Below are 26,198 nucleotides of genomic sequence, written 5' to 3'. Positions count from 1 at the left end.
ATTCCTTACATTTGTCCACCCCAGTCCATCACCGGCATCTCCACATCATGGCCCTTATCCTGAGACTATGACCCCTAGTTCTAGACTCTCCAGACAGGGGAAACAGCCTCTCAACCCTCTAAGAATGTTATATGTTTCAATGAGATCTCCTCTTATTCCTCCAAACTCCAGAGAGTATAGGTCCATTCTACTCAATCTCTCCTCATAGGACAACCCTCTCATCCCAGGAATCAATCTAGTGAACCTTCATTGCACCACCTCCAAGGCAAGTATATCCTTCCTTAGATAAGGAGACCAAAACTGTACACAGTACTCCAGGTGTGGTCTCACCAAAGCCCTGTACGATTGCAGCAAAATTTCCTTACTCTTGTACTCCAACCCCCTTGTAATAAAGGCCAACATATCATTTGCTTTCATAATTGCTTGCTGTACCTGCAAATTAACTTGCTGTGATTCATGTACAAGGAATCCCAAATCTCTCTCAATACCAACATTTCTTAGTCTCTCACCTTTTAAAAAATATTCTGCTTTTCTATTCTTCCTACCAAAGTGGATAATTTCACGTTTCAAGCTGCGAGTGCTGTTTGTGAGCGTGGCTTCGGCCTGATGAATAATATAAAGACAAAATCACAAAACGGTTTGAGAGAAAATCACCTTGATGTGCTTATATGGATCAAACCTCATCTGTCAAGTGGGAGAGAAGTGAACCTGGACAAAATATATAAACACTGGGAGTGAGGGAGAGACAGAAGAGAAAAACATCCCGGCCAGAGACACTCACCCTCTCCTCCACCGTCTGGCCTGATATCTACAGACTCTGGGCCTCAATCAGGATGTCCCCATTCCTCTGGTGACAGAGTTTACTTCTGAAATTTCTATAACCAGTTTTGTTTAATTAAAAATCCTTACCAGCTCGCCTTGATACAATTATCTATTATTTTGTACATTTGTTCTGTTTGTTATTTACCCCGAATAATGTTTTCTAAAACGATGTTCTATTTAAAGTTGTGATTTTTTTTTGACGAAGCTTTATATCAGTCCACACATGGCTGAAAATAATTAGAGAGAACCTTGGCGATCAGGCACACAGAATTTCTTTCAGCTTACTGAAGAATATAAAAAGCATGAGACGAGGTTGGTGGGTTACTGGTATGCAGTGTGGAGGAGAGTTTCACATTAATAACTGGGGTGAGTGCTCTGACATTTGTAGGAATACCCCTGTGTGTGATCACAGAGGATGCAGTGAGATGGAATACTGTGTTTCACTACATTTACCATAAACAACAACTGGAAACCCACAATCATCAAAATATAGAAAGAAAACAGTAAATCTAACCAACATTTATGAACCTCAAGTGGTTAAATAAATATGAAAATTAGATACACAAATGAACAAAATTATCAGAATAAACAAAGCTATTCGACAATAAATGCTGACTGAACTATCCAAACATTTGGAGGGTATTGTCAGGGTCAAACCTATTCTAAGTTGTAAGCTTTTGTAGATCTGATGAAGAAAGTGTTAAAACATATAATTACATTTTGCATAATCTGCAGAGATCGACTGAGGGGTAAGTTCTGTTATTTTTCCCCAGTGACTCATGTCTGGAGGGTTAATAATGATTTAATCACCTCATTTCATCACATTCTCTGAGCGGTGATTGGTTGTAAATTGGGCAGCGCCAGGAAGCCAGGAGGATAAATTTGCAGAGAACTGAGCTGACTCGCACAGTCAGAGTGTGGTCCTTTAACCCAAGCCCAGTTGTGTTCCACTCACAGTCGAGAAAGACTTTGTGTCAAACTTTGTTTTATTCCGGTGATCTCTGCATCTTCCAGAAGTGGAGAGGTAATGACAGAAATTTTTAAACACTTGCATGTTATATTTATGCCATTTAATTACAAGCTGAGAGTCAAATTACTGAAAAGTCTATTAAAAAGTTTCAAAGACTCCAGGTGGTATTATATATATTTATATTTTTAAACAACAGGTTTAACAATTTCTTGTAATAAGTGAACAAGAATTTATTTTAGATGAAAGACCTGCAGTTGAGCAGTAACCAGAGAACTGTTGATCTAAAGTAACTTTAAATGGTTTCTGTTATGAGTCGTGCGAGGAAGTGACTGCCTGTATTTAAGTGGTCGCCTCGGGAAAGGGATTTTGCTAAATGGAATAGAAATTTTTAATGTTAAAACTCTGACATTCACTATATTCTGATTTATTTCATAAACTGCAGTAGAGAAACACTTAATTTGCTCACCATCAGGGTTTGTTTAATTTGTGCTCTTTTTGTTGACTTTTAGGCCATGATAGAAAGTCTTTTCTTTGAAGTTTGAAATCAGCCTGAAGCATGTTTAGAAAGCACAGGTAGCAATTGTCAATAATTGCTGGATGAGTCTTTGAACAGATTGAGTTGCCTGTTTCAGTCCTAATGGCTGGCAGCTCTACAAGTCTAATCTACCCAATAGAGAGCAGTTTCTTGTTGCCATCTGTACAATGGCTGTGGTTCACAAGTCCTAGTTAATCTGTTGTGTCTCGAACAGTAAAATCATTGTTTCCAGTTACTGAAATGATTCTCGAAAGTATTCAATTTGGATAAAAACAAACCTGAATCCTGGAGACCAACCAGGGGCTGGTGAACCAACGTAATCAGTCTCCAGTCCGGGGGAATGCAGATACCACACCGATATTTATAAACGAGCCTCGCTCTTACCTTGGCCGACCGAGACACCTTAGATATAAGTGTTCAAACCTTGCAAAATAGTTCTGTTCCAGGGATTTCAGTTAATCTGTTTTTGGTGGTTTTGGTTGAAGGAGGAAATGCTGAACTCCCTGCTGTTCTTCAAATAATGAAACGGGATTGATTATCCCCACCTGAACAGGCAGATAGGGATTTCAGTGTAATATCGTATCCAAAAGAAGAATGCAGTGCTCGCTCACATCCGCACTGAAGTGTTGGCCTGGTTTATGTGCTCAGGTACTGAGCGGGAGTTGAACCCATAACTTTTACATTCAGAAGCGAGAGTATTGGCATCCTATTTGACCCTGAGATGACCTGTCAACCACATAACCGCTCCATCACCAAGACCGCCTACTTCCACCTCAGTAACATCGCCAGTCTCCGCCCCTGCCTCAGCCCATCTGCTGCTAAAACCCTCATCCATGCCTTTGTTACCTCCAGACTGGACAATTCCAATGTTCTCCTGGCGAGCCTCCCACTTTTCATCCTCCGGAAACTCCAGCTCATCCAAAACTCTGCTGCCTGTAACATAACTCGGACCAAGTCCTGTTCTCCCATCACCCCCTGTGCTCACTGACCGACATTGGCTCCCAATCCGGCAATGCCTCAAATTTAAAATTATCATCCTTGGGTTCAAATCTCTCCACGGCCTCACTCCTCCCTATCTCTTCCAGCCCTACAACCCTCACAGATCTCTGCGCTCCTTCAATTCTGGCTTATTGCCCATCCCCGATTTCCTTCGCTCCACCACTGACGGCCGTGCCTTCAGCTGCCTGGGCCCTAAGCTCTGGAATTCCCTCCCTAAACCTCTCTCTCCTCCTTTAACGCGGTCTTTAAAACCTATCTCTTTCACCAAGCTTTTGGTCACCTGTCCTAATATCTCCTTATGTGGCTCAGTGTCAAATATTAGGTTGATCGCTCCTGTGAAGCGCCTTGGGACGTTTTACTACGTTAAAGGTGCTATATAAATGCAAGTTGTTGTTGTATTACCAACTGAGCCAAACTGACAAATAATAGAGATTGTGAATGATTATAAAGTGTATTTTAGAATATTCCTCCGGAGGGTAAAGGCCTTGTATATCTGCCTTGCTGGATACTCATTTGTGACCTACAACAGAGGGGCTCACTTCAGAAGGGTCATTTATGAGTTCACCCTCATGAGGATTGCATCTCTCAATTCCCAAAATGTGTTTTTGGGAACCGACAGTGTGAATTTGTAAAAGTTTCCCCTCACATCTTAAAGATAAGCATCCCAAAAAAAACTCCACGTCAGTGATGCTGATGGATTGTAAAAACACTTAGATCTTTTTGGTAAATTTGTCGAAACTCTTAGAAAGTACACTCTCCAATCCAAACCGGTATTGGAGAGCTCAGGGAGCCCTCATTTTACCTCACATGCCTGCAGCGATCATGAAGTAATGTTGTTTCTCATTAAACACACAGATTCCTGGTGGGTAATGTCACCCAGTGCCCTGTAATATCGTGCCTGCACAGGTCAACAACACACTACATTATCTCAGTATTCATGGCGCTGGCTGATCACTCCCACTCTGAGGTGTAACACAGTGTGTTTAGTGTTTGCTGTGCTCCACACTGCCAGATTACATTAATTATATTGTGCTCAATGAGATGTTGATGGTCCCATGAATAAATAAACATAAGAACATAAGAAATAGGAGCAGGAGTAGGCCAATCGGCCCCTCGAGCCTGCTCCGCCATTCAATAAGATCATGGCTGATCTGATCCTAACCTCAAATCTAAATTCATGTCCAATTTCCTGCCCGCTCCCCGTAACCCCTAATTCCCTTTACTTCTAGGAAACTGTCTATTTCTGTTTTAAATTTATTTAATGATGGAGCTTCCGCAGCTTCCTGGGGCAGCAAATTCCACAGACCTACTACCCTCTGAGTGAAGAAGTTTCTCCTCATCTCAGTTTTGAAAGAGCAGTCCCGTATTCTAAGATTATGCCCCCTAGTTCCAGTTTCACCCATCCTTGGGAAGCCACATTAATCTTGCTCAAAGTGTATAGACTTGCCTTAAAGGAAAAATAATTTGTTTGCATCCCTCACGTTTTGGAATTAGGGAGTTTGATCGAGTACAAAAACAGAAAATGCTGGACATACTAAGCAGGTCTGTCAGCACCTGTGGGAACAAGAGATTTGTTAACGGTTCAGATGTCGACCCTTCGTCAGAACTGGGTTTGGTCTAATATTTGACCTGTGTACTTGTTACATTCGTAACTGTATCTAACACTAGCTCCTGGTTATCAGATATGAGGCTTTATTCCCTATTTTGAACCTAATCTACACTGTCGTTTGTCTTGAGAACACAACCCTATTCCTTCAGTCAATTCTTATTGAAAATAATTCAAAATGTCTTAAACTTATGGTTGAGAACGGGTTTGAATAAATGTTAAAACCAAAGATAGGAATAAAAAACAAACATTCACCCACAGAAAACTTTCTTCCATTTGAGCTTTTTACAAGTACCCTGGGGTTTCAAAGCAGAGTAGCCTTGATGTCAGGACATTGGGAATAAGACTCTCCCTGTGATTCCAGACCAGTGCTCACTTTAATCTGCACTTTCTATCTTTAAAGAAGGGACAGTAGTTTGGTGATGTCATATTTCCACCTTCGTAACATCGCCAGTCTCCGCCCCGGGCTGCTGAAACCCTTATCCGTGCCTTTGCTACCTTTTAGACTCGACTATTCCAATGCTCTCCTGGCCGGCTTCCCACCTTGCACCCTCCATGACCTTCAACTTATCCAAAACACACACCAAATCCTGTTCACACATCATCCCCATACTCCCTGAACTACATTGGTTCCCAGTCTGGCAATACCTCGATTTTAAAATTCTCATCCTTGTTTTCAAATCCTTCCATGGCCTCGCCCCCTCCCTATCTCTGTAACCTCCTCCAGCTCTACAACCGTCCGAGATCTCTGCGCTCCTCCAATCCTGGCCTCTTGCGCATCCCTGATTTTCATCACTCCACGATTGGTGGCCGTGCCTTCAGCTGCCTCGGCCCTAAGCTCTGGAATTCCCTCCCTAAACCTCTCCACCTCTCACTCCTCCAAAAGGACACGTCTTAAAACCTACCTCTTTGACCAAGCTTTTGGTCACCTGTCCTAATATCTCCTTATGTGGCTCAGTGTCAAATTATAGTTAATTACGCTCCTGTGAAGAGCCTTGGGATGTTTTCCTACATTAAAGGCGCTATATAAATGCAAGTTGCTGTTATTGTTGTCACCCTGTGCTGCCAAATAGATGTTGCAATCACCGTGATCCTGCTCACACCCAATCAGAAAGTGAAAAGGGCTTTTACTGCTCAGGCAAGCTGTAAAATAATTTGCTCCATCTGCCATTCATCATCTTAGCATGAAAATAGAGAGTTGTGGGGAAATAGTTTTAGAATGTTTTGAAGCCAGTTTTTTGTGTTGCAACTATTGGGTTGTTTATCTTACTACATGTGCAGAGCACAAAGCTCAGATACTTCCCCTGAACAGTAAATAGACCTCCCGATAAAACGGATGTTGCTAGAAATGCACATCAGCTGAATCAGCGTCTGAGAATGAAAATTTGGGGAGCACTTTGGGCGGGAGCTTACAGGCACTGTGATATTGTACGAGGTGCGTGTTAGTCGGCCGGGATCCTGAGCTGTGGGTCTCACACAGGTTACAAACCAAATGTCAAACTGACAAGACCAGCCAATGTTTAGCGGGACATCTGGGTGATGGGTCAAGGCAATCTTACTTTGGGCATGCAGCCAGCTGCACAAGAACCTGTGGAACAAGGAGAATATAAAAGCAACTTTTATCGGAACTGATCAATAGATGGAGAGGTTTAGGGCGGGAATTCCACAGCTTAGGGCCCAGAGAGCTGAATGCACGGCCGCCAATGGTGGAGCGAAGGAAATCGAGGATGCCTGCTGCTGAAACCCTCATTCGTGCCTTTGTCAATTTCAGACTTCACTATTCAAACGCTCTGCGTGCTGCTCTCCCATCCTCCACCCTCCATGAACTTCAGCTGATACAAAACTCTACAGTCGATATCCTGCCCCGTTCACCCATCACCCCGACACTTGCTGACTTTTATTGGCTTCTCATCCCCCAAAGTCTCAAATTTAAAATTCTCATTATTGTGTTTAAATCCCTTCAGAGCCTTAACCCGCTCCATCTCTGGAACCTCCTCCAGCCCTACAACCCCTCCCCCCAACCTCTCCATTCCACTCAATCTGATTCCCTCTCTAAACCCCTCCGACTCTCCATCTCACTTTCTTCCTTTAAGACGCTCCACTTCTTTGACCAAATTTTTGGTCCCCCCTCCCAATATCTTCTTCTTTGGTGTATTGCCTTTTAATTACACCTTTGTTAAATGCCTTGGGACATTTTTCTACAACCAATATAAGCTGTATGAATAATAGTTGATCGGGATGTGTACAAACATAATGACATTCTAACAAGAGGAAAAGTTACTGTTTTAAGTCTTGGTCCAATTGCCTTTTCTCACTGCTTTCTCTAATGAAGGAAGTTCTTGTATTGCAGGCAACTCCGTTAAAAGATGAAAATAGCAATTCTCCTCACATACCTGGCGGCCATTGGGTTTGCTCGCCCAGTAAGTATCACTCTTTCAAAATAAGAGACTGCATTAATTTTAATGAACCTCTTCACTCTTCGCTCAGGTGAATGATGTTCCAAACAATGGCTAGATGGATGATTCAAACAAATCCATCCACTTGTAACGAAAGCAAAAAAGCTTTACTGAAACACAAGAATAACACAAGATGTAATGACCTCTGACCCGTAAATCAAAAGTTAAACAGGAGGTGGCACGATCACAGCTGTCAGACAAAGACACTTGTGCTCATGGACCTCAGGATGGTGGGAACTGAACCAAAGGCGGGGTCCAGCAACGGGCTAGTTACGGGTGGAGTAAGTCGCAAGCAATGAGCTAAAGGAATACTTTGCTCTGAATCCAGGAAGCAAACCAGACCGAGGGTGATGCACTCCTCCTGCCTCATGCCTATCTACGTTAAAGGCGCTATATCAATGCAAGTTGTTGTCGCCGTACAGGTCAGAAAGATCGGCCCTATAATGTCGTACCCTTATCTTTGGCCGGCTCTCTCGTCAAACACACTCCCCACTGGCAGCAAAGCATCACTGACTTTACCCTTACTTTTTTTTCTACTTAGTCTCAATCAGGAGAAATTCCTGGTGACTTGTCCCCCTTTAGGTAGTGCTGGTTCGGGCTGGTTGGTCGTCACTTCAGTATATCTGATTGACTACTCGATGGGAATAGCTCGTAGCCCTCTCCCTCTTTCCTTCCTATATTATCAGCCCTATCCTGGCTCTTATCCTTTTGACACAGAGCAATGGCCATGGTCAGAATACATCTGAAACTACAGTTATAAGATTTCACTCTGAATTTGATGCAAATGTTGGATTGCATATCACTCAATGCTGTTCGCTAATTAAAACAAAGCTGTAATAAGGTGGTCACAGCTTTGAAGGAGTGTGTGCTACGTCTAATTGTTCTGATTAAATACAGCCCATATATTACTCTTAAAGAACATTGTATGGGGCTGGGGAAGTTGTTCTAAAAGACCCATTGCACACTAGGATTGAGAATTTGTTGCATTGTAAGGGACACTGCTTTAAGCATAGACCTAAATGTCTTAGATCTGTGAGTTCCTTGGAGCAGCGAGGACGAGCTTGAGATCCCTGTGCACAGGGAGGAGTGGCTGCTTGAGATACCTGTGTACAGGGAGGAGTCGCTGCTTGAGATACCTGTGTACAGGGAGGAGTGGCTGCTTGAGATACCTGTGTACAGGGAGGAGTGGCTGCTTGAGATACCTGTGTACAGGGAGGAGTGGCTGCTTGAGATACCTGTGTACAGGGAGGAGTGGCTGCTTGAGATCCCTGTGTACAGGGAGGAGTGGCTGCTTGAGATACCTGTGTACAGGGAGGAGTCCCTGCTTGAGATACCTGTGTACAGGGAGGAGTGGCTGCTTGAGATACCTGTGTACAGGGAGGAGTGGCTGCTTGAGATACCTGTGTACAGGGAGGAGTCGCTGCTTGAGATACCTGTGTACAGCAAGGAGTGGTTGCTTAAAAGAGTCTGTGTGAGAGGAATGACTGATGTAAAGTAGAGCAGGGGTCACCCTGTAGGAACTTGTGCACGAACAGATGAAACGAAAGGTGAGAAAAGACCATCAAGCCTGTCCATGCTCACCCAATCTTAAAGGGCAGAGAAAAATATCTGTAGCCAATTACAGGAAAATCCCTGGCAAATTCTCCCCGAATACTCTGAGAATTTTCCCCCAAGCTCCTAAGGCAATTGTGTCTGGAAACCAGAAATTGTAGAGTGAGTTACTCAGTTGCATTGTTCATCCTGGTAACTCCTTCGTATGATTCAAAATGTCATCTGCTGTTTTACATTTACTTTCTCAGGTCCGTAAAGCCAGAGATTTGGACAGTAACAGTGAGGAGGTAAATTCTCCTTTTCCATCATTCTTACAACATGGTTCCTGTGTTATGTTTTTTTCAATAAAGTCCTTTTCAATTAATCGATAATGTAGAACAAAAGTCCAGAAGTGCTTCACTGGGGAAAATGGAAACTGAGCCAAAGAATGGGATATTAGGAGAGCTGATCAAAAACTTGGTCAAAGAGTTCGGTTTTAAGCACGGTCAAAATGAGGAGAAAGAGGTAGAATAGAATCATAGAAGTTTACAACATGGAAACAGGCCCTTCGGCCCAACATGTCCATGTCGCCCAGTTTATACCACTAAGCTAGTCCCAATTGCCTGCACTTGGCCCATATCGGTGGAGGGATAAGGGGGTTTGGGAGAGAATTCCAGAGCATGGAGCTTGTGGGCACAGAGTTTGAAGCTAAAGGTGATGCCTTTGGTCTGCCCAATGCTTATTTGGAAAAATTTGCGACTCACCTAAGACAGATAGAGCTTGGTCATCAGCATACATGTGGAGGCTGACCCGGTGTCTAAGGATGTTTTCGCCAAGGAACAGCGTGTAGAATGAGGAAGAGGAGGGGGCCAATGATAGATACTTGGGGGACCCCAGAGGTAACGGTGCGGGGGTGGGAAGAGAAACCGTTGTTGGAGTTGCTCTGGCTATGATGAGATCGGTAAGAATGGACCAAGCAAGGGCAACCTCACTCATCTGGAAACAAAGTAGAGCCATCGGAGAATGGTGTGGACGACCGTGTCAAAGGCTGCAGAGAGATGGAGGAGGACGAGGAGGGACAATGCACCATAGCCACAATGGCAGAGGATATTATTTGTGACTTTGGTTAGGGTCATTTCAGTGCTGTGCCAGAGGCAGAAACTTGATTGGAGAGATTCAGATGTGGAGTTGTGGGTGAGATGGGCACAGATTTGAGAGGTGACAACATGTTCAAGGATTTGGAGAGGAAAAGGAGATTGGAAATCAGGTGGATTTCCAGGGACAGAGGGATCGAGAGTCTTTTTTGAGGAAGGGATAATGACAGTGGTTTTGAAAGGGGGTCGGGGGGGGGCGGAGAAAGTAGCAGAGGGCAGGGAATCATTTACAATGTCAGCCAGCAAGTGGGTCAGGAAGGGAAGTTGGGTGTTCAGTAGTTTAGTGGGAATGGGGCCAGAGGACCAGGAGATGGGTCTCATGGGTGAGATAAGATCGGAGAAGGTATGAGGGGAGATGGAAGAAAAGCTAGAGAGAGATGCAGGTTCAGGGCTAGGGCAGGAGGGAGCCTGGGAGAAGGTTTGGCTTCATGTAAAAATGGAAGAGGGGGAAACAGTATAGGCTCCCTTCTTAGGACCCACAGCTTAAGTGGGTGGGGAATGGGGGAAGGGTCCAAGATTATTATGTGAGTCCCAACCCCTTCCCCAGAGAAACCAGTTTGTGGGCCTCTTTGCCTCTCTTACCAGTAACCAATGCAAAACGAAATTCTCAAATTTTCCATTATCTCCGAGGGTCCGGGCCATTTGCCGAGCCTGGACCTGCCTTTGGGGGTCCACATGTGCCCTTCTGCAGGCTGGTACGCCTCATCTCATGGGGGCGAGCCGGCCTCCGGACACACATCAGGTTCCTTACAGGCCGGGGAAGCAGGAAACTCCACCCATTGTAGGACTTGGCAGGAAATCCCAGCATGGGTCGGGACGCGGAGTATCTCGGTCCTGGTCCTCTCTTTGAGCAGTTCTGCCGGACCCCCCGCCAGAGTTACAGCAGTGACTCTCCTTCAACTGGGTACTTGTTCAAGTGGATAAAACCAGTGATAATTATTCATTCTATTCACTGCCAGGAGGAGGTTCAAACAATGGTAAATGGAAGAAAATATTCTACTGACAAGTATGAGATTACACATAAAGCCCATAATATATTGGGTCAGATCTTGCTGGAAAAATAATGGCATGTTATTGACGCACGCCGTTATTAATGTAGAAATCGGCCAGCAACCTCAGCGGGATTGAGAGAGACGCCGTGAGTCACGAATCACCAGAACCTGCTGGTCGATTTACGACGCTCCTCCGTCTGCTTCACACAAACGGTGTCTCGCCCTCAACCTCCCCGTTAGTTTTAAGAACTTGCTGGATTTGCACATTAATTGCCCATTAAACTCGCCGCAGGAAGTTAAGTCTTGTAATTAAGAGTATAAGTACCCCTTTAACAAAATGATAATTGTTACTGCAAAGCCAATCAGCCTCTCTGGTCCAGAAAGGAAACAATTTAAATTGTTCAATCTCATTCCTGCATTGTTGGAGATTTAAAAACATTTTAACTTTTATTTTTTTCCTACTTTTCCTTTCTGTCTCTTTCTCTTAATCCAATCTTTCTTTCCCTCTCTTTATTTCTCTTTCTGTACCTGATTTGACTCTAATTCACCCTAATCCCTTCTCCGTTGTTCCTGTTTCTTTCTCAATCCTTAGATCTCACTGGTTAAGGAGATAAGATTGTTGGTCCTGTCGTTCACTGAGGTCCCAGGTGTCCCCTTTATCAGTTCGCACTTCCAGCAAATTACAGGGCAAAAGAATTTTGAGCTGAAGGGTGCAGGAAAAAGTTTAACTAACGGGGCGAGATGCCCCACTCCAGAGAGATTATAGGACAGTGTTTCTAAAATCAGTTTATGATTACACCTCTGTGAAGCACTTTTGGACTTTTTCTATATTAAAGGCACTACATAAATGGAAGTTGTTGTTTTGTGTATTTAGTATATATTTCACCTCGGTCCAGTTATAGAATAAGTTTGAGAGCTTTTTAATAAAGTTATGTCTTTATTCTTCTGTAATTACAGCAAATGTTTAATTACAATCGACGGACCTACTATCCCATGATTCGACAAGAGCCGAGATACCGCTTCAGACAAGCTGTAGATCCGAATAATCCTTTCTACCCCATGAACCGCCAAAACCCTAATTACAACTATCCTAACGACAACTATCCTAACTACATCCCTAACTACAACTACCCTAAGTACAATAATCCGACCTACAATGACCGCCGCTCCAACTATCCAAATATATTTAATACTTATCCAACGTTTCATGATTCAGATGTAAGAAGAGTTTATTACATGGGTGCAAGTAGTCAACAAAGTAATGCCCTCAGTTCTGAGCTTTCACTTGAGGACACAAGCAGTATGGAAGGTACTGCATTCAGGTTACCCTTCGAGAATGTGCCATATGTAGTACCGGATTATGAGGTACCTTTTGTACCGGGTTATGAGGTACCTTTTGTACCGGGTTATGAGGTACCTGTAGTACCGGATTATGAGGTACCTGCAGTACCGGGGGTAGATACCAATGCTGTGGATGTTGGGTTCGACCAAAATAACTCTGAGGAACTGGCAACTGAAGTATCTAATGCAGAGGAACCAGCTCGTGTTCTACCATACTCTGACTCCTTGCAAAGTTCGGACTCACTCGGAGTAAACCTTGAAGGTGATTCCACGATTAGAGAGAGTAATGAGCGTACCAGCTACCAAGAAGTAATCTACAAGCCAACTGGATTGGACTTGAAAAATGATGAAACTCTGAACAATGAGGAATCTGTAGATCAGCAAGTGTCATATGAAAACTCTGATGAAGATGATCCATCTGAAGAGAATGAGGTATTTTCCCCTTTCTTCAATTTACTGCCCGACAGACTCAGAGTTTAATTAGTTGGTAAAATACAAGGGGTTTGAATCTCCTCAGCCTTTTCAGCAGGATAACACTGTGTCCTGGGCGGGCGGGGACCCAGAATTATTCTTACATTTGTGCCTTTAGCAATACTGGTCACAAAGGATGCCTGAGCATCCCTGGCATCCATTACATGGAATCTACAGCAGAGAAACAGGCCATTCGGCCCAACTGGTCTATGGTGTTTCTACTCCACGAGCCTCCTCCCACTCTGATTACCACTTCACACCCTGCCCCTGTATCCCTCTATCCCCCTCTCCCTCATGTATACATTAAGCCTCCCCTTTCTAGTCCCCAGCCAAGTTCTGTCAAATCCCAAAGCAGCTTCTCAGTGCTAGCACAAAATCCAGGAATGCTGTAGTGCCGATGAACTCCACGGTCCTCTGTTCCCCAGTGCCATGGACCTATCTTCAACCTGGTACATCTTGCCCATTATCTCTGTATGATGAGCTTAAAAAAAGCTACAAGACAAAATTGAGGAGAGAGGTAAAGGAGCAGATAATATTGATCAAGGTCACCAATTTATAGTTTTCATGGAAAAATGAAATGAAATCAATACCCTGATAATAGTGTGTATGGGGCAAACGCCCCAATTGTTATAAAACAGTGTATCCCCTAACTCATAATGAGCTGGGACCACACTAGTCCCTAAAAATGCAAAAAGTCATTTTTCCATTCCCCAGACTTTTGTGTTTCTTATTTTTGCACGAAACCAGTTCTCAAGGGGTTAAATTAGAATGTGTAAACTTTCAAGTGAAAAGTTCCTGAAGAGTGAAAAAAAAAACATATTATCAATGAACCTGCACAAAAGTTGCATTCACAGATACTGCATATCCTCTCAGTAATTTGATTGAATGGTTTCCTTTTGTCTGCAGACCCAAAATATTGATACCAACGCAGTGGACGTGGATTCAACAGACCTTTCCAATGACAATGATGATGACAATGACGGAACGGAATCCAATATCAATAGAGGTGATTCCAATGGTGGCGTTGCAGCAGATTCCAATGACGCCAATGGGGCTGGTTCCAATGATGACGTCCTCACTGATTTCAATTACAACAATGGAGCTGAATTTAATACGGGCGATGGAGCAGATCCCAGTAACGATGGAGCAGATCCCAGTAACGATGGAGCAGATCCCAGTAACGATGGAGCAGATCCCAGTAACGATGGAGCAGATCCCAGTAACGATGGAGCAGATTTTGAGGAGGAGGGTAATGATGGCGGTGCCACTGATTTCAAGGACAACAGTGGAGCTGATTTCAATCCTGGCAATGTAGCAAATCCCAGTAAGGACATTGGAGCTGTTTCTGAGGACAACAATGACAGCCTTGATTCCATTGCTGGCAATGGAGCTGATTTAAATCCTGGCAATATAGCAAATCCCAGTAAGGACATTGGAGCTGTTTCTGAGGACAACAATGACAGCCTTGATTCCATTGCTGGCAATGGAGCTGATTTCAATCCTGGCAATGTAACAAATCCCAGTAAGGACAATGGAGCTGTTTCTGAGGACGACAATGACATCCTTGATTCCAATGCTGGCAATGGAGCTGATTTCAATCCTGGCAATGTAGCAGATCCCAGTGAGGACATTGGAGCTGTTTCTGAGGACGACAATGACATCCTTGATTCCAATGCTGGCAATGGAGCTGATTTCAATCGTGGAAACATAGCAGATTCCAATGAAAGTGACAACAAAGCAGAAGCAATTAATTTCAATGACAGTGGAGCTGATTCCAATGAAGATAATGATAGCACTGAATCCAATGAAGATAATGATCGCACTGAATTAAATAAGGATGACAGCAAGAAGACTAATACCGAGGTTGACAACACACAGAACGAAGTCAGTAAGTATCATCTCAGGGTGGATTTATCGGTAACAGCCTGCACGATTTGCTTACTTAAATGTTTCTTGATTCTGCCCTTTTCTCTCTGTCAGAATCAGTACCTTTTATGATAGAGCTAACTCTTGTTTTCACAATTCCATTAACAACAATCCCCAACAGTAATAGAACATTATTGTAGTGGCGAGAGGCAATTGTTTATTCTGAGACTTGGGGTTTCCTTGTGTGTTCGGTCTGTTTGTTGATCTATAGTTCTTACCATTTTACACTTTTTTTTGGCGATACCAACAGGACATTGTAGATGCAAAAGATGACTATAGTCTAATGAGCTTGGGAACATTATAATTTACCTACTTATATTCCTTTAAACACTGTAGCCCTGATTCTCCCACTGGAAGTATTGGATTACGGAATTGGGCCAGTGTTGAAGCTGACAGTCACTGTCTAGTCTCACAGGCAAGGTGCTGGAGGGGCCGATATCTGCTCTGAGAGTCACCAGCATCAGGAGGGGATCAGAGAGCAAACATTTTAAATATTCACGACAGCTAACATTAATCAATGAGGTTTAAAAATAAGGCTGCGCTCAGGTCACTGGAAGAATATGGTGCATGATCGAATGTTTTGTCACCACCAAAAACAGACTCTGGTAAAGAGAACAGAAGAGCTGGTAAACGCAGTGTTTTTATTCTACGTTTAGACTCTTGTAAGAACTTCCACTGTAAACATGGAAGAGTCTGCGAGCTCAGTGAAATAGGGAAACCCACGTGCATCTGCCAAGACATGACAAGCTGCCCTGTCACCACCCCTGAATTTCAGCACGTGAGTATAGTTAACCATATTCAACTGTACCTAAATATAAAGAGCTCATACTGTCATAACCGCTCCGGTTTGCTCCATGGTTTACCCATATTGGTCTTACTAAAAATAGCGATTGGTTTTTTAAGGAGGCAAACCAAACCTGAAACAGGCATAGCTTGCACAGAAACAGGCCATTCGGCCCAACTAGTCTATGCCAGTGTTTATGATCCAAACGAGCCTCCTCCCACCCCATTTCATCTCATCCTGTCTCCATATCCTTCTATTCCTTTCTCCCTCATGTACTTATCTAGCTTCCCCTTAAATGCATCTATGATTTAATAAAGAAAAACAGGATTACAGTAGTTTGTGAGCCACCCCTGTTCCAACTTCAAAACAATAGTTTGAACAAGTTGCAATATGAATATATATATATATATATACACAATTTTTCATAGAATCATACAGCACAGGAGGCCATTCGGCCCATCGTGCCTGTGCTGGCTCTTTGAAAGAGCTATCCAATTAGTCCCACTCCCCTGCTCTCTCCCCATAGCCCTGCAAATTTTTCTTCAAGTATTTATCCAATTCCTTTTCGAAAGTTATTATTGAATCTGCTTCCACCGCCCTTTCAGGCAGCGCATTCCAGATCAGAACAACTCGCTGTGTGTAAAAAAAAAAAAATAATTCTCCTCATCTCTCCCCCGCCCGTCCTGGTTCTTTTCCCAATTATCTTGTATTCTATGTCCTGTGGTTATTGAGCCTCCAGCCAGTGGAACTAGGGTAGATAGCTAGAAACTATCAAAACCCTTCATAATTTTGAACACCTCTTTTAAATCTCCCCTTAACCTTCTCTGCTCTAAGGAGAACAATCCCAGCTTCTCCAGTCTCTCCACACAACTGAAGTCCCTCATCCCTGGCACCATTCTAATGAATCTCCTTTGCACTTTTTCTAAGGCCTTGAGATCCTTCCTCAAATGTGGTGCCCAGAATTGGACATAATGCTTTACCTGAGGCCTAACTAGTGATTTATAAAAGTTTAGCATAGCTTCCTTGCTTATGTACTCTATATCTATTTATAGAGTCAAGTATTCCATATGCTTTTTTTTAAAACATCCTTCTCAACTTGTCCTGCCACCTTCAGAGATACATACACCCCAGGTCTCTCTATTCCTGCACCCCTTTAAAATTGTATCATTTAGTTTATCTCGCCTCTCCTCATTCTTTCTTCCAAAATGCACGCAAGAGCAGCAGGCACATGGGAACAACACCACCTGCACGTTCCCCTCCAAGTCACACACCATCCCGACTTGGAAATATATCGGCCGTTCCTTCATCGTCGCTGGGTCAAAATCCTGGAACTCCCTTCCTAACAGCACTGTGGGAGAACCTTCACCACACGGACTGCAGCGGTTCAAGAAGGCGGCTCACCACCACCTTCTCAAGGGCAATTGGGGATGGGCAATAAATGCCGGCCTCGCCAGCGACACCCACATCCCATGAACGAAGAAAAAAAAATATTTTCTTTGTGTGTATTATCCCCAATCTATTGATTATACCTTTACTGCAGGGATGGTGATCAGTCAGACAGATTCCAGACCACTGTTAATGCCCCCTTTAACCAGCTGCCAGGGGGCAATAGGATCCAACTTTGATGTGAGCCTCCTTCCTGCAGGGAGACGATGCTGCTCGGCTCCCTCCGACTCAGCATAGCTCAGAACTGAAACTGAGAGCAGCTGAAATCGAAGCTTAACCTCAGCCCCAGTCTCAGGCACTGCACATTAAGAAAGAACAACTTGCATTTATATAGCACCTTTCATGACCTCAATGTCCCAAAGCACTTTACAGCCAATGAGGTACTTTTGAAGTGTAGTCACTGTTGTAATGAAGGCAACGCTACAGTCAATTTGCGCACAGCAAGATCCCACAAACAGCAATGTGGTAATGACCAGATAATCTGTTTGTTTTAGTGATGTTGAGGGATAAATATTGGGCAGGACACCGGGGAGAACTTCTCTGCTCTTCAAAATAGTGCCATGGGATCTTTTACATTAATCTGAGAGGGCTGACAGGGCCTCGGTTTAAGGTCTCATCCGAGAGATGGCACCTCCAACAGTGCAGCACTCCTTCAGTACTGCATCTGGGAATGTCAGCCTGGATTTTGTGCTCAAGTCCGTGGAGTGGGACTGGAACCCACAACCTTCTGACTCAGAGGCGAGAGTGCTGCCCCACTGAGCCCCGGCTGACAGCGTTATAATGCTCGACATTACCAAGTCACCAGCAAGCATCAGTTTCCTTTAACCTGATTGGCCAGAAGTTCAAGAGAATAAAATGATGCCCATGGTTGCTAGACCCCTTTAACATTTTGCCTCCAATTGATATTTGATTTGTTCTTTCAGGTGTGTGGTACCAACAATAGGACGTATGGAAATGCTTGCCAGTTCTTCGCCTCTAAGTGCCTTCTTGAAGGAACCAAGAAGGGACACAGCCTTCACCTGGACTATATAGGGCCCTGCAAATGTAGGTTTTAACCTTTTGCAAAAAATATGTAAGATCCATGTTATTCTACGGTGTCTTACAGCTCGCCACATTTTAATATCTTCATTTAATTTTAGAAAATAATTGGGTGAGAGGTTGCTATTTTATGTAATACTTCCATCTATGTCTGTTATAGACATGGTCCCCAAGGGCAGTGTTGAACAACAGAAACTGCAATACAGGTCCTGGCCTACCCACGAGAAGCACTAAAGGAGATCTACTAATTTATAAATAAAAACATACGACACTTGAAACAAGCAACGGTCATTTGACCGATAAAGCTCACAGTCCATGTATGGCTAGCTCAAACATAAACATCCCAGATATGTGTAGTCTCTTTCTAAGCCTCATGTGAATGTAACATTCCTATTAGCATTTCTACCAGCAATGACCATCTCAAACAAGAGTGAGTCTAACCATCCCCTCCCCTTGACATTCAACGGCATTACCTTCACCAAATCCCCCACCATCAACATCCTGGGGGTCACCATTGACCAGAGACTTAACTGGACCAGCCACATAAATACTGTGGCTACAAGAGCAGGTCAGAGGCTGGGTATTCTGTGGCAAGCGACTCACCTCCTGACTCCCCAAAGCCTTTCCACCATCTACAAAGCACAAGTCAGGAGTGTGATGGAATATTCTCCACTTGCCTGGATGAGTGCAGCTCCAACAACACTCAAGAAGCTCACAGCATCCAGGACAAAGCAGCCCGCTTGATTGGCACCCCATCCACCACCCTAAACATTCACTCCCTTCACCACCGGCGCACCATGGCTGCAGTGTGTACCATCTTCAGGATGCACTGCAGCAACTCGCCAAGGCTTCTTTGACAGCACCTCCCAAACCCGTGACCTCTACTGCCTAGAAGGACAAGGGCAGCAGGCACATGGGAACAACACCACCTGCACGTTCCCCTCCAAGTCACACACCATCCCGACTTGGAAATATATCATCGTTCCTTCATCGTCGCTGGGTCAAAATCCTGGAACTCCCTTCCTAACAGCACTGTGGGAGAACCGTCACCACACGGACTGCAGCGGTTCAAGAAGGCGGCTCACCACCACCTTCTCGAGGGCAATTAGGGATGGGCAATAAATGCCGGCCTCGCCAGCGACGCCCACATCCCATGAACAAATTTTTTAAAAAGCCTCAATTCCCCAGCTCAACAGATATTGATCTAATTTCTTCATAAAGAATGAATTGACCCATGATTAGCCTAGTTTTCTGGCACTTTGTTCTGCATAATTTGCATTGGCGGAAAAAAGCTCCAATTTGATTTACTCTGTTTCTGTTCAGCCATTGCTCCGTGCTTGGATAATGAACTGGGTGAGTTCCCGCTGCGTTTGCGTGATTGGCTGAAAAACATCCTCTTGCAGATGTACGAGCAAGATCTCCAAGTCCCTGGCTTACTTTCCGAGAAAGAGAGAGCAAGAGTAAGTTGTATTCATTCTCTTATTTTTTTAAAAAAGTATTTGTTCCACAAACCATGAGGGGTGACTGTGTTAGGAATGGAAAATTGTTCTACCTTACTGTGATGATCTGGAATGCGCTGCCTGAAAGGACGGTGGAAGCAGATTCAATAATAACTTTCAAAAGGGAATTGGATAAATACTTGAAGGGAAAAAAATTTCAGGGCTATGGGGAAAGAGCAGGGGGAGTGGGGCTAATTGGATAGCTCTTTCAAAGGGCCAGCACAGACAAGATGGGCTGAATGGCCGCCTCCTGTGCTGTATCTTTCTATGATTCTATATATCGGGAGCAGTCAGGAAAAGATCAGGTGAAATGCAACCCCAAATTATTTTGATCCTTGCGAGAAAAATGAAATATTTTTGCTCGTCTAATTTTGGCTAGATGGCTATAGTCACAATCCAGCGAGAGCCCCGATTTTAACCACGGGCAGGTGGGTGGGTAGAGAGATGAGTTGGAAACTCACCCGCTGCTGTGGAAATGAGGGCTGGGCTATTTTTAACTCCTGGGAATCATTTAAACCCCTCCCACGACTTCCCGTCCAGAACAGGTCCTGTGACGAACATGGGACCCCGTTTGCCATTTTAGGAGAGCGCTGGGTAGAGGGCGCGCTGTGCCAAGCTCTGCTCGGTATCAGCTGGAGGTCCACAGCAAGAGGAGCCGACGGGTGAGTCTGTAAATATTTTTGTGGGGCCGAGAGGACCAGGAGTTCTCCTCTGGGCTGCACAAAATCAGCCTGGGCGACTGCCGCTCTGAGTCTCTTCCACCCACCCTTCCCAAGATCGCCCCCACAGACCCACCTTCTTCTCACAGTTGACCCACCCCCCCACCAAATATCGCAGTGACCTGGAGCTCGTTCCCACCCACGGGACTATCGGGCACTCGTCTGGCACGCTCTGCCCGAAATCTGCTTGAGGTGAAAGCCTGCAAGTTTATTCTATAAAAGAATAGCTTAGCGTCAGATTGTGGCCTTTTTATTGCTTTCATTACGAGGAGATAGAAATAAAGTTTTCTACTGTATGTGTTTTATATTAATGTTAGTTATTTACCTGTTCACCTTTTTTGTAAAATAAATTTGCTTAATAATTTAAACTTAAAATGAGGGCTGATGTTACAATGCTCAATCACTGGAATCAGGTCATCAGCCGCTGGCAGATTCTGTGAGTGTCCATTACAATCCATAATATCTTCAGGGCCTGTTGATAGAGTAAATAAGAAGAAACTGTTTCCACTGGCAGAAGGGTCGGTAACCAGAGGACACAGATTTCAGGTAATTGGCAGAAGAACCAGGGAAATTTTATTTACGCAGCGAGTTGTTATGATCTGGAATGCGCTGCCTGAAAGAGCGGTGGAAGCAGATTCAATAATAACTTTCAAAAGGAATTTGGATAAATACTTGAATAGGAAAAATTTACAGGGCTATAGGGAAAGAGCAGGGGAGTGTGACTAATTGGATAGCTCTTTCAAAGAGCCAGCACAGACACGATGGGTCGAATGGCCTCCTCCTATTCTGTACTTACTATGATACACCCTAACTGCAACAAGCTGTACAATCATATGTCAATTCCTCCTTTTCTAGATTAAGAAATTCTATAACAGTGAGAAGCGTCCTTACCCTGGAGACCAGTCTCTCGACCTGCTCCTCGATAACTTCAACAAGAATTACCATTCGTTCATTTACCCAGTTCACTGGCAGTTCAATCAGCTGGATCGCCATCCAGTGGATGGGTAGGAACCATTGACATTCTAAGTTATGAGGGGTTTTATTAGAACAAGTAGGGAGGAACTGTTTCCTCTGGCAAGTGGGTCGGTAACCAGAGGTCATGTACTTAAAATAATTGGCAAAAGAACTAGAGGGGAAATGAGAATTTTTTTTCCAGAGTTTAAGATCTGGAACGCACTACCTGAAAGGGCGGTGGAAGCAGATTCCATAGGAATTTTCAAAAGGCAATTGGACATGTACTTGAAGAGGACTCATTTGCAAAGTTATGGGGAAGGAGCTGAGGAGTGGGACTAAATTGGATAGCTCTTTCAAAGAGCCGGCACAGGCACGACGGGCGAATGGCCTCCTGTGCTGTAAGATTCCATATTCCTTTATTTCAAATGAACAAATATAACACGATAATAGTCTCATTTTAAATTCCTGGAGTGGGGCTCGAACACATAACCTTCAGCCCCAAAGACAGAAATGCTACCAGAGCCAAGACTTACTCGGAGAGCTGCTAATATTTTACAATTGCAGCCTTATTTAACAAGTACTGTCTGAAGGTCGCCCTCCTTCCCCACTAGCTTCCTTGGCTATAGCCTAGTTTGTCCGTCATGCAAACCGTGTTCATTCAAATGATTTTCCATCTTAAAAGTTTTGATCGTTACATTATTGGATAAGTGGCAGAATACCATATTGTGGCAGAATTCCGTTCATCAACCACAGAGGGCTCACAATACACTGAGATTTAACTAGCCTATTTAAATGGCACATTGTAAAGCCCTTGATGCTGTCATTCTCATTTCAGTTATCTTACCCACTCCGAGCTGGCGCCTCTACGCGCTCCGTTAATTCCCTTGGAGCACTGCACTTCGCGCTTTTTCACAAGGTGTGACACTAATGGCGACAGAGATATCTCCCTGAGAGAATGGGGCATGTGCTTCGGCATCAAAGAAGGTGAGGAAATTCATCTGGGTCACCAGAGGGTTTTAAGAGGAGAGGGAGGTGGAGAGGCACAGAAGCTTAGGCAAGGAATTTCAGTTGGAGTCCAGACAACTGAAGGCACGGCTGCCATGTGTGGGGCAAAGTTGGGGGGAGGGGAAGATGCACAAGATGTTAGCGGACTGGAGAATTTGGGGGGAGTTGTCGGGTTGGAGAAGGTTAGAGATGGGGAGGGGCGAGGCCATGGAGGGATTTGAACAAGAGGATGAGAATTTTATATTTGAGGCACAGGGGATCAGAAGCCAATGTAGGTCAATGGGGACAGGAGTGAGGGTGAGCGAGACTTGGTGCAGGATAGGATACACACAGCAGAATTTTGGATGAGCTGAAGTTTACAGAGGGTGGAGGATGGGAGGCCGGCCAGGAGAGTATTGGAATAGTCGATGAAAAGCAAAATGCTGCAGATGCTGGAAATCTGAAATAAAAACAGAAAATGCTGGAAATACTCAGCAAGTCAGGCAGCATCTGCGGAGAAAGAGTTAACGCTTCAGTTCGATGACCTTTCGTCAGAAGCAGTTTTCTTTAAGAGGTGGAATTATGCAATCTTTGCGAGGGGGAGTATAGGGAGTTGGAAGATTATCTCAGGGTCAAATAATAAAATTGGCAGAAAAGATCTTCGATTTCAGCTCTTACTGAAAATTGACCATATTGCATTCCTTTCTGTTGCAGAGGATATTGATCCCAACATTGCCTTCTAATGTGCTGACAAACTGCGTTGAAGATGATGTTGGACCTAAACTTTGGTTCCTTATACACTTTACAGTCTTTGATCTATCAAGATACTATTGATGGACAGTTAATGTCATCTTTATTGATAGAAATATTAAACATGCAAATTATTTTCTTTTTGTTAAATAAATTCATTTCATTTTGGGCATAAGGTTTTCTGGCGTTATATAGAAAACGTAGTACAAAAATGTTGAGCAATTCCTCATGGACATCTTCACGATTTCCCCAAGCTGGGTGAACATCTGGAAGAATCTAAACAACTTTAAGGCAAATTAACCATTAAATGTCAGGGCACATCTGTTTTGTGTAGCATCACCACTGAGTCATCAAAGAAATGTGACACCAAGGGACCTGGAGATTCCTATTGGAGACAGTGAAGACCCTTTGATCTTGACATGTTTATATTTTATATATGTGTGTGTGTGTGTGTGTGTGTGTGAGAGAGAGAGAGATAGAGCTTTAAAAAAGTCATTTTTGTAATGACTGGAACTTGATCTGATTGTGTAGATTGGTTGTATGTGCTCGTTAATCTATTTGATAAACTCCTCATTTCTTCTAATAAAATGTTTTCAAGAACATCTTTCTCATGATTGACTTAATTGTGTGGATATGGCTCCAAATGTCTGGGATTGTTGTAAAGATCCCACGATTCAAGGGATATTAAAAGACAGGACTTCATACATCCCAAAGATCTGACACCTGGAGGACCCCCAATCCTGAAATGATATACGCATGGAGCGCCCACAATAGTTCAGAGGGTAAATGCACTGGTACAGGGCGTTGCTGAATTATCCAAAATAATTCCAAGTTCAATCCTTGGTTTGTGCTGATTTATGACAGCATTGGAGAGAGTCAGGTATGGCTTCCCAGTTAAACAGGAACATTGAAAGCTCGGAAGAGGAGCAACTGTCACTGGGAAAGGCTAAGAGTGTGTATGAAAGAAAAGTGGCTGTTGACATAAAAGGACTTTATTTTTTTTAATTCAAGTTTAGATTATAATAATTATTTACTCAGTATTGTCTCTCTTCAGACTTTTCTTGTTTTTTTAGTCTCTGACAGTTGCTCTTTCCTTCCCTCACGTCCCCTTTTTACATTCTCACACTCCCTGACTGCACTGTGCCTTGGGTCATTCCTTCCATATATCTACCTCCAATTTCCCTCCGTTTCTCCACTTTTTCCCCACCCAGTATCACGAGTCTCTGCATAGTGATAGCCCAGGGGGCTTGGATGTATTAAAGGACCCACAGAACACCACTGCTTGCAAAGTGTAGCTGTTCACCTCAAAACACATGGAGGCCCACACCACCATCCAGATAGATTCCTGGGATGAGAGGGTTGTCCTATGAGTTGAGGTTGAGTCGAATGGGCCTATACTCTCTGGAGTTTAGAAGAATGAGCGGTGATCTCATTGGAACATACAAGATTCTGAGTGGACTTGACTGGGTAGAGGATGAGAGGTTTTTCCCCCTGGCTGGAGAATCTAGAACTAGGGGACAAGGGGTCAGACATTTAGGACTGAGATGAGGAGGAATTTCTTCACTCAGAGGGCTGTGGATGCTGAGTCATTTGAGTATATTCAAGGCTGAGACAGATAGATTTTTGGACTCTAGAGGAATCAAGGGATGCGAGGAGCAGGCAGGAAAATCATCCTCAGTGATTTCAACCTCCATTTCAACTCACCTTGCCCTCTCTCCTGAGTTCACTGCATCGCTTAACCTCTCCCTCCATATAAACTCTCGTACCCATAGTCACAACCATCCCCTCATGCGGCCTCTCTATTCCCATCGTCTCTGATCACTTCCTTCTGCGCCCACCCCTGAAAAAAACTCTCCCCCAAATCACAAGCACTACTCTAAGTGTATATTAAGTAGTGTAAATTGAATAAATCTGCGACACCTGATATTGAATGTTTACGAACCCTATAGATTTCAGGAGTAAATTAGAAGAACACACCTATCCTCTATGACAGTTGGTGGTCACAAAATGCATGCAACTCCCTCGTGTCTAGACTAAAAACATGTTGACTATGGTAACAAACGATAAAATAAGTATTACAAACTCATTCTTGTGGCTATGCTAGCAGACAGTTGTTTGCTTAGCTCAGGTAGAAGCTTAAGAAGCAGTTTTCCAATGCCTACATACATTACAAAACTTGATGTTTGGAGACTGCTTGGTAGCAAAGTTAACCACGTAATATTCTAGCTTAACACTTTGTGTACTGAATTTTTGAACCAATTACATTTTGCACCACACAGTCCAGTATTTATATCATCTTGTTCTACACCAAGATATTACAAATGAAGAGCAATAAAAAAAAATTAGTTGATTCCAGGATCAGATAATTTTTCTAAAAAGTAGATGGTTTTCTTAACATGCCCCTTTCCCTGGCTGAGGAAGAATCAGTCACAGTGCTCCTTCACTTCTCTAAACTATTGTGTTACTTACGACCAGGTGATGTCTGAAATTAGGCCAGGTTTGCTCCGACTTTCTCTCCCTCCCTACAGCCACACTATGACTAAGAACAACGTCTGAGGAATTGTTGTATGAACCACTAACCTACCAGTTTGCATTACCCCACATTTGTATCATGCTCTACTAAAAGCAGAAATTTGAGGGGGTTCTTTTTTGGGGAAAAAATGGTCCCACAGTTCTATCAGACCACAGTAGGTGATAAATGAAAGGTATATTCCACTTAAACCATCTTGCCCCCACATTAACACCTGTTAAATTTTTTCACTTCAGTCTTGCCTCCATATAATCTCTTTATATCAGTCCCAAGTTCCTGATAACTTAATGTTAGTAAATTCTAACAGTAGCTCTGCCAGTAACTGAGCTAATATCTCCCCAAGTGTCAACCGGGCTCAGTGGTATATTCTCACCCGAGTCAGAATGTCGTGCGTTTAAGTCCCTTTTCAGGAATTGAGCAAATAATCTAGGCCTGGCACTTCAGTGCATTACTGAGGGAGTGCTACATTGTTGGAGGCGAGATGTTGAACTGAGGCCCAGTTCAAGTGGACATAAAACATTCCATACTACTTTTTTTTTGAATGGCTTGGAATTCTTCTGGTGTCCTCAAATCACCATCACCACCAACTGGTCATTCACCTCATTGCTGTTTGTGGAACCTTACTGTGCGCAAATTGGCTGACCGGACTAAATTGCATTGCATGAAACTAGTGAAAACATTTATATCTGAAA

The 26,198-nt window shown here is 43.7% G+C and overlaps 1 protein-coding gene across 1 annotated transcript; it reads left to right on the top strand.

Moving 5' to 3' along the window:
- The first annotated feature begins 1,716 nt into the window (after window positions 1–1,716).
- LOC137331019 (SPARC-like protein 1) lies at window positions 1,717–23,576 on the top strand. The gene is made up of 11 exons (XM_067994611.1): window positions 1,717–1,846; window positions 7,283–7,352; window positions 9,188–9,226; window positions 12,022–12,837; window positions 13,783–14,764; window positions 15,459–15,580; window positions 17,956–18,076; window positions 19,394–19,530; window positions 21,144–21,292; window positions 22,078–22,226; window positions 22,941–23,576. Exons 2-11 carry the CDS (start codon window positions 7,299–7,301, stop codon window positions 22,967–22,969), a joined length of 2,598 nt encoding a protein of 865 aa, XP_067850712.1. The 5' UTR covers window positions 1,717–1,846; window positions 7,283–7,298; the 3' UTR covers window positions 22,970–23,576.
- The last annotated feature ends 2,622 nt before the right edge of the window (window positions 23,577–26,198 follow it).

This window comes from Heptranchias perlo, chromosome 1, assembly GCF_035084215.1.
Source record: "Heptranchias perlo isolate sHepPer1 chromosome 1, sHepPer1.hap1, whole genome shotgun sequence".
Lineage (NCBI taxonomy): Eukaryota > Metazoa > Chordata > Chondrichthyes > Hexanchiformes > Hexanchidae > Heptranchias > Heptranchias perlo.
This window is presented reverse-complemented; position numbering and strand designations above follow the sequence as displayed.

Bases quoted from the DNA above. Each gene is read 5' to 3' on its own strand.
- LOC137331019 (XM_067994611.1), top strand. From the start codon at position 7,299: ATGAAAATAGCAATTCTCCTCACATACCTGGCGGCCATTGGGTTTGCT. The intron at 7,353-9,187 runs GTAAGTATCACT...TTACTTTCTCAG, and splicing joins CCATTGGGTTTGCTCGCCCA to GTCCGTAAAGCCAGAGATTT. The intron at 12,838-13,782 runs GTATTTTCCCCT...TTTTGTCTGCAG, and splicing joins ATCCATCTGAAGAGAATGAG to ACCCAAAATATTGATACCAA.